The sequence below is a fragment of the Eptesicus fuscus genome, chromosome 1 (assembly GCF_027574615.1).
Source record: "Eptesicus fuscus isolate TK198812 chromosome 1, DD_ASM_mEF_20220401, whole genome shotgun sequence".
In the NCBI taxonomy this organism is placed as follows: Eukaryota; Metazoa; Chordata; class Mammalia; order Chiroptera; family Vespertilionidae; genus Eptesicus; species Eptesicus fuscus.
The window spans coordinates 75,619,175-75,627,407 of record NC_072473.1 but is presented as its reverse complement, the minus strand read 5'-3'; the positions used below and the strand labels follow the sequence as shown (position 1 = coordinate 75,627,407).

The window sequence follows — 8,233 nt, the reverse complement described above, 5'->3', positions numbered from 1 at the left end:
AACTAGAATTGAAGGAAAATTACTTAATCTGACAAAGGTTTTTAAAAAAACTTTCAACACATGGTGTATCAATAGTGAAGTACTGAACGATTTTGAGACCAGAAATGAGACTAGGTTGTCTATATTACAATTCCTAATCAACCTTCTACTGGATATTTCCAGATAATAAATTAAGTCAAGAAAAAGAAATAGATCTTACAGACAATGAAAAGGAAGGAATTCATGTTTCATTATCCTATATAATAAAAAGGGTCACTATGATGCACACTGACCACCAGGGGGCAGACACTCAACATAGGACCTGCCCTCTGTTGGTCAGTGTGCTCCCACAGGGGGAGCGCTGCTCAGCCAGAAGCCTAGCTGACAGCTGGAGAGCAAAGTGGTGGTGGGCCTCTGAGGCAGTGCTAAGGATGTCCGACTGTGGCTTAGGCCCGCTTCCCGTGGGAAGCGGGCCTAAGCCCTCAGTTGAACATCCCCCAAGGGCTCCCGGACTGTGAGAGGGCACAGGCTGCCTGAGGAACCATCTCCCCAACCCCAAAGTGCATGGATGTCATGCACTGGGCCTCTAGTTTACACATAACACAGTTGTGTCTTTAGAAATTTTAAAAGCATTTACAAGTAATTTATTGGAATTAATAAATAAACTTAGCAAGTTTGCCAGATATAAGTTCGGTATATGTATCGGTCAGGGTTCTCTAGAGAAACAGAATTAATTGGATATATAGGAAGGGATTTTTTAAAAATTTAAATTCTTTATTGTTTAAAGTGTTACATATATCTAATTTCCCCCCCATTGACCTCTCCCTGCCCACTCCTGCCCCCCAGCATATGTCTTCACCCCCCTAGTGTCTATGTCCATTGGTTATGCGTATGTTCATGCATACAAGTTCTTTGGTTGATCTATTTCCCCCCACTCATCCCCTGCCTTCCCTCTGAGGTTTGATGGTCTGTTTGATGCTTCTATGGCTCTGTATCTATTTTTGTTAGCCAGTTTATGTTGTTCATTATGTTCCACAAATGAGCGAGATCATGTGCTACTTACTTTTCTCTGACTGGCTTATTTCCCTTAGCATAATGCTCTCCAGATCCATCCATGCTGTTGCTAATGGTAAGAGTTCTTTCTTTTTTACAGCAGTGTAGCATTCCATTGTGTAGATGTACCACTGTTTTTTAATCCACTCATCTGCTGATGAGCTCCTAGGCTGTTTCCAAATCGTAGCTATTGTAAATTGTGCTGCTATGAACATAGAGGTGCATATATTCTTTCTGATTGGTGTTTCTGGTTTCTTGGGATATATTCCTAGAAGTGGGATTGCTGGGTCAAATGGGAGTTCCATTTTTATTTTATTTTTTTGAGAAAACGCCGTACTGTTTTCTATAGTGGCTTCACCAGTCTGCATTCTAACCAGCAGTACACAAGGGTTCCTTTTTCTCCTCATCCTCTCCACACTTGTCTTTTGTTGATTTGTTGATGATAGCCATTCTGACAGGTATGAGATGGTTCCTCATTGTCATTTTGATTTGCATTTCTCAGACAATTAGTGACTTAGAGAATTTTTTCATGTGTCTCTTAGCCTTCTGTATGTCCATTTTCAAAAAGTATCTATGTAGGTAGGAAGGGATTTTTTTAATAAGAAATTGCCTTGGGCAATTAAGGAGATTGAAAATTTACAAGATCTGCCATTGGCAGACTGGGTGGAGACTCGGGAAAGCTGGTTGTAATTCAGACTGAGTCCAAAGGCCTGAGAATCAGGTCAGGCAAGAGCAGGAGAAGATTGATGTCCTAGCTCTAGCTATTATGCAGAAAGGGCTGAATTCTTCCTTCCTCTGACTTTTTGTTTTATTCAGGCCCTCAACGGGTTGGATAATGCCAACTTATGTTAGGGTGGGCAAACTGCTTTATTGGTCCACCTACTCAAATGATAATTTCATCCAGAAACACTTTCAAAGACACACCCAGAAATAATGTTTAGCCAAATATCTGGCAACCCTGTAATACAGTCCCCTTGACACATAAAATTAAACCTTAATATATATAATACAAAATGATTTGTATTTATAAGTATTAGCAACAAGCAGAATATAAAATGAAAATAATATTGGCATTAGTATAAAAATCATAAAATATCGAGGATTAAAATGAACAAAAGATGTGCAAGACTGCGCAAAGAAAGTTACAGAAATATTGAAAGAAATTAGCATAGAGCTAAATAAAAAGAGAATTCTACACTGAGTATGGATTGGAAGACTCTGCATTTTATTTTATTTTGATTTTAAGATCAATTTATTTTAGAAAATGTTAATAATACAGAATATAATATAAATTACCATATAACCTTGCTGTCCCAAAAAGTATGTATCATTTTCAGTTCTTTAGCAATGGTTTTCATATATGTATAAGCAGTTACTTTTTTTTTTGAGGAGACAGACAGTTTTTATTGCTGGCCTGCCCAGCAGAGCTTAGCTGGCCTCCAACCGGAGTTTCTTCCTGCTTTGGGGCTCTTCAGGCTCTGACTCTGAGCTGGAGTCCGAGGCCCTATAGAAGGCAGAGATGGCGCTGCCTTTGGCGTTGGAGAGGCTGTTGCTGACTGAGGAGGGGTAGTTGGTCTGCAGTTGGGCACTCGACCTCGCTTTCTCTAGTGCACGGACTTGCTGCTCCAGAAGAGCATTCTGCCGCTTGAGGTCATCAATATCTTGCTGGTATGTGTGGTTTTTCCTTTGCATATACTGGATATACTCTGTGATTTTGTCTAAAATTTGGGCGCGGGATGCCTTCTCTCCTTGGAGTGCTGGGACCAAGTCCCACAAACTGTGAAAGCTGTCTTTGATGTGGTCCCTACGCTTTCGTTCCAGTGCATTATGATGAGCCAGTTTGTCAGCCGCAGATTGAAACCTCGGTTGCTCTTCGTCACTCTCCACCTTGATGTCATCGGTATCGCTCATTTCCTACGGCCCAGGGAGCGAGCGGCCACTGCAGCAGAGGCAGGGAAGGGATAAGGGTGGAGGGGAGGGGGAAATCACTGACAACAAGCAAGTCCCCCCAACACACTCACTCACTCACTCACACTCACTCACTCACTCACTCACTTGCTCTCTCCCTCACTCACACACACACAGACCTGTATATGCAGTTACTTTCATCATTTGACAGTGCTGTGAGCTTTTTCTCATGCCATTAACAATTTTCTACAGCATCATTATATTTTATTTATTTTTATTTTATTAAAAAAATTTCCATCACCATTTACCCCCATACCCTCTTACACCTTTCCCCTTCTCCCCACCCCAAATCACCAAACTGTTGTCCATGTAATGAGTTCTTTCTTTTTTGCTCAATCACTTCACCATCCCCCCCCCATCCACCAGAGAAGTATTTGTGTGGATCTCTTTTTGTACTCTTCTATTCTATTGTTAGATTTTTAAGTATTTTTAATAATAAGAAATTGGTTTAATTATTATCACTTAGTAAAATATCTTGATTTCTGTAAATCATCAAATTTTGTTTTTCTACAAGATTTTCCATGCATTTTAAATATGTTCATTTTCCCCTAACTTTATCTCTGATTCTATTTTTATTATTATTATTATTTTTTAAATTTCTTTATTGATTAAGGTGTCACATATTATCCCCCCATTCCCATCCCACACCCCTCCCCACGCATGCCCCAACCCCCTATTGAACTTAACCGTTGGATAGGCTCATACGCATGCACACAAGTCCTTTGGTTGAACTCTCCCCCCTCCCCCCACCCTCCCCTATCCTCCCTCTGAGGCCCGATAGTCCGATTGATGCCTCCTTGTTTCTGGTTCTGTTCTTGTTCCTCAGTCTATGTTGTTCATCATTTCCCCTAGATGAGCGAGATCATATGTCACTAGATATATACTTATAAGAACTGAATGTGAGACGAGCAATAATAGTTATGCTGACAGGCAAATGAATCAGTCTGTAGTGAGTTTCTTTCTGGACCAACAGTTCTTTTGAGACCCAATTTCAATGTCCACCATTTCCTTATGTGTACATGTCAGCACTGACCCCTCAGCTCTGGATGGTGGACAAATGGTGGTAACGGAGGTCCGACTCCCTCTGGTTTGGTCTCGGCCGGACCCAGGGGCACGGCTTCACCCGGACTAAGGGGCACGTGGCCTCACCCAGACCCAAGGGGCGCGTGGCCTCACCTGGGCCTGGGACCCAGCCTCACCCGGATGGATCCAGGGGCACACGGCCTCACCCGGACCCAGGATCCGGCTTCACCCGTACCCAGGGGCGCAAGGCCTCACCCGGACCCAGGGGCACATGGCCTCACCCGGGCCCAGGGACCCAGCCTCATCCGGGTCCAGGGGCGCATGGCCTCTCCCAGACCCAGGGGCGCGTGGCCTCTCCCAGACCCAGGGGCACGTGGCCTCACCCGGGCCTATGTGCGCGAGGCCTCACCCGGATCCAGGGACACATGGCCTCACCCGGACCCAGGGGCGCTTGGCCTCTCCCAGACCCAGGGGCGCGTGGCCTCACCCGGACCTAGGTGCGCGAGGCCTCACCCGGATCCAGGGACACATGGCCTCACCCGGACCCGGGGGCGCGTGGCCTCTCCCAGACCCAGGGGCACGTGGCCTCACCCGGGCCTATGTGCGTGAGACCTCACCCAGATCCAGGGACACATGGTCTCACCCGGACCCAGGGGCACGTGGCCTCTCCCAGACCCAGGGGCACGTGGCCTCACCCGGGCCTATGTGCGCAAGGCCTCACCCGGATCCAGGGACACATGGTCTCACCCGGACCCAGGGGCACGTGGCCTCTCCCAGACCCAGGGGCGCGTGGCCTCACCCGGACCTAGGTGCGCGAGGCCTCACCCGGATCCAGGGACACATGGCCTCACCCGGACCCAGGGGCGCTTGGCCTCTCCCAGACCCAGGGGCGCGTGGCCTCACCCAGGCCTAGGTGCGCGAGGCCTCACCCGGATCCAGGGACACATAGCCTCACCCGGACCTGGGGGCGCGTGGCCTCTCACAGACCCAGGGGCATGTGGCCTCACCCGGGCCTAGGTGCGCGAGGCCTCACCCGGATCCAGGGACACATGGCCTCACCCGGACCCAGGGGCACATGGCCTCTCCCAGATCCAGGGGCACGTGGCCTCACCCGGACCTATGTGCGTGAGGTCTCACCCAGATCCAGGGACACATGGCCTCACCCGGACCCAGGGGCACGTGGCCTCTCCCAGACCCAGGGGCGCGTGGCCTCACCCGGGCCTAGGTGCGCGAGGCCATACCCGGATCCAGGGACACATGGCCTCACCTGGACCCAGGGGCGCTTGGCCTCTCCCAGACCCAGGGGCGCGTGGCCTCACCCAGGCCTAGGTGCGCGAGGCATCACCCAGATCCAGGGACACATGGCCTCACCCGGACCCGGGGGTGCGTGGCCTCTCCCAGACCCAGGGGCGTGTGGCCTCACCCGGACCTAGGTGCGCGAGGCCTCACCCGGATCCAGGGACACATGGCCTCACCCGGACCCGGGGGCGCGTGGCCTCTCCCAGACCCAGGGGCACGTGGCCTCACCCGGGCCTAGGCACGCGAGGCCTCACCCGGATCCAGGGACACATGGCCTCACACGGACCCAGGGGCGCGTGGCCTCTCCCAGACCCAGGGGTGCGTGGCCTCACCCGGGCACGGGACCCAGCGTCATCCGGGTCCAGGGGCACATGGCCTCACCCGGACCCGGCATCCGGCTTCACTTGGACCCAGGGGCACGTGGCCTCACCCAGACCCAGGGACGTGAGGCCTCACCTAGACCCAGAGGCGTGTGACCACACCCGAGCCCAGAGGCGCGCAACCTCGCCCGCACCCGGGTCCCAGCGGGGTTTCGTCTTCTTGATCCCAATTCCTGTTGGTCAATTCCCTCTCAGCAATTCCTTCGGCCATTTTCCCAGAGCTCCAGGATGGCCGCTGCAGAACTCGTTGGGCGGCGGCTCGGCGAAGCTCCGGTGTGCCTGGTGCACGGCGGCGGGCTGGTCCGGTGTCGCTGCGTCGGCCCTTGGGTCTGCAGCGGTGGCCGGTCGCTGAGCATGCGCACCTGGCCGCTTCCGGGGCATTGAGATTCTTGAAGGACTCGGAGGTCAGCAAGCGCGGAGTCTCCCACCCCATGTCTCCCAGGGGCTCGTCTGTCCATACTCGGCAGCCAGTGGAGCCGTCCCCTCAGCCGGAGACCACCGGGGGAACTGCGCCGAGCACGTTCCAGGCCGCCATTGTGTCGCCTGAGCCGTAGTTCCCAAAGTGTGGTCTTTGGGTCACCGGCATCAGCATCATCCCGCATACCCCTCTTTTATTCTAGTTGTAGAGCATCCACTCAGCCAGCCCTCCGGTGGTTCTGGATGGTGTCTGCTCTGCTCTCCCGTCGTAGTCTCAAAGTTGTTGTGGTAGGCAACAATCAGGCTTCCGCCCTATGCCTCCATCTTGGTCCTCCTTTGTATAGTTAAGTCTTGATTGTTGTTGGTGTCACTGGGAGGGCCCTCTTTGTCTATAAAGGAAGAGTTGCTGTGCAGGAGACACGTTTATGGGCCGGGTCTTGGTGCAGCAAGGCTTTGGCGCTCACTGAATCTGCCTGTTGAATGTGTCCCTTATGCACGTGGTTGAAATCTGGTGTCATCTCCCACAGACCACTAGATGCCCTCGTTTCTGGGTCTCCAATGGGGTGTAGATCAGCTACTGCCTGAGGCACTCAGCAGGGATTACAGCAAAATCTGTAGTTTCCTCCTCCTGTCTGAGTGGCCCTGGAGCAGACCGACTAGAACAGCAATTCATCTGGTCAAGCTGCCAGAGGGCAGGCCACCCACATGCACAAGCCATTGCTTGGAGCGCAGGTGCGCCTGCAAGACTTGTGGGGCGGGTCTTCAAAACGTGCGGGGAGGGTCCCAGGGCGGGGCGGGTCCCAGGGCGGGGCGGGGTCTTAGGGTGGGGCGGGGTCTCAGGGCACCAACAGGCCAAGGCACGGCGAACCGCAATGGCTGCGAGTCTGCTCCTTCTGCCTTCCACGTTTCTAAGCCCCCTCGTTCCGCACTCCAGCACAGCAAACACTGATTGCTGGGCGCACCTCCGCAAGAGTCCCGCCTCTCCCCGCAGGCGTCTGGGTCTCCCGCGCGTCCCCAGAAGCTGGATTTCAGGGTGATGGGGAGCTAATCTCCGCTAGGTTTGGAACAAAAGCCCCCTTCCCCTGCCACCAGCCCAACCCACGCACCTCCGCACCTCATCCCCTCTGATTTCGCTGGTTTCCTCTTCCCTCTTAGCTGTAAATCTACCATTCAGCCATCTCTCCTGTAGTTCTGGGTGGCAGACGCTCTGTCCTCCAGTCGTGCCCCTGAAATTGCTGTGCGGCGCAGTTCGCAGTTCATTTGTTTAACTTTGCCGCCTTCTTGGTTCTCCTCTGTCAAAATGGCTAAAGGACTTGAATATAAGATGGGAAATCCTAAGAATCCTCCAAGTCGGTGTTGGCGGCCTCCGGGGCCCCGAGGATCTCACTGGGCAGCTCGGCCAGGTCGGTGACGCGGATGAGCCCCTCCTGCAGAAAGATGGTCTCTTCCTTCACCGAGAGCCGCTGCGCCGAGTCCGCGGCTGCCACCACAGCAGCTACCGCGGCGCCCACGAGCCCATGGCCCCGGCTGAGGTGCTGACTGAGAGGAGCAGCCGCCCTGTCTGGGGAGATGCGAGCAGCAGTCGCCGCCCTCACCAGTCCATGTTTTAGTTGTATTTCTGAAACTGCCATGCGAGGCAACAGATCAGCCTTTCACCTCCGCCGCCATCTTTCTCCCATCGCAAAAAGGCATTTCTGATTCTAAATAATAATTCTAGTTGGCTTATTTTTTTATAGAAATTAACAACTGGACGCTAAATCTTACATAGAATTTCAAATGGCAACAGCATGGAAATTTCTTTCAACAATAATTTGTAATTTTCAGTGTACAGTGCTGCACTTCTTTGGTTAAAATTATTCCTACCTTGGTCAGCGTGGCTCAGTGGTTGAGCGTCAATCTATGAACCAAGAGATCAGGGTTCAATTCCCGGTCAGGGCACATGCCCAAGTTGCGGGCTTGATCCCCAGTGTGGGGAGTGCAGGAGGCAGCCGATCAATGATTCTCTCTCATCATTGATGTTTCTATCTCTCTATCCCTCTCCCTTCTTTTATGAAATCGATAAAAATATATTTTAAAAAATTATTCCTAATTACTTTATTCTTTTTGATGCAATT

At 51.7% G+C, this 8,233-nt stretch overlaps 1 protein-coding gene across 2 annotated transcripts; it reads right to left on the bottom strand.

Moving 5' to 3' along the window:
• Positions 1–2,460: 2,460 nt before the first annotated feature.
• Positions 2,461–2,957, bottom strand: LOC103299482 (protein max-like). 2 transcript variants are annotated; one of them, XM_054716976.1, is made up of 2 exons: positions 2,881–2,957; positions 2,461–2,772 (listed from the first exon to the last, which is right to left on the bottom strand). In XM_054716976.1, the coding sequence occupies exons 1-2, from the start codon at positions 2,941–2,943 to the stop codon at positions 2,461–2,463; spliced, it is 375 nt and encodes a 124-aa protein (XP_054572951.1). In that variant the 5' UTR covers positions 2,944–2,957. The 2 variants fall into 2 exon arrangements, with proteins under 2 accessions (XP_054572951.1, XP_054572948.1); XM_054716973.1 differs by having other exon boundaries at positions 2,461–2,957.
• Between the last annotated feature and the right edge of the window lie 5,276 nt (positions 2,958–8,233).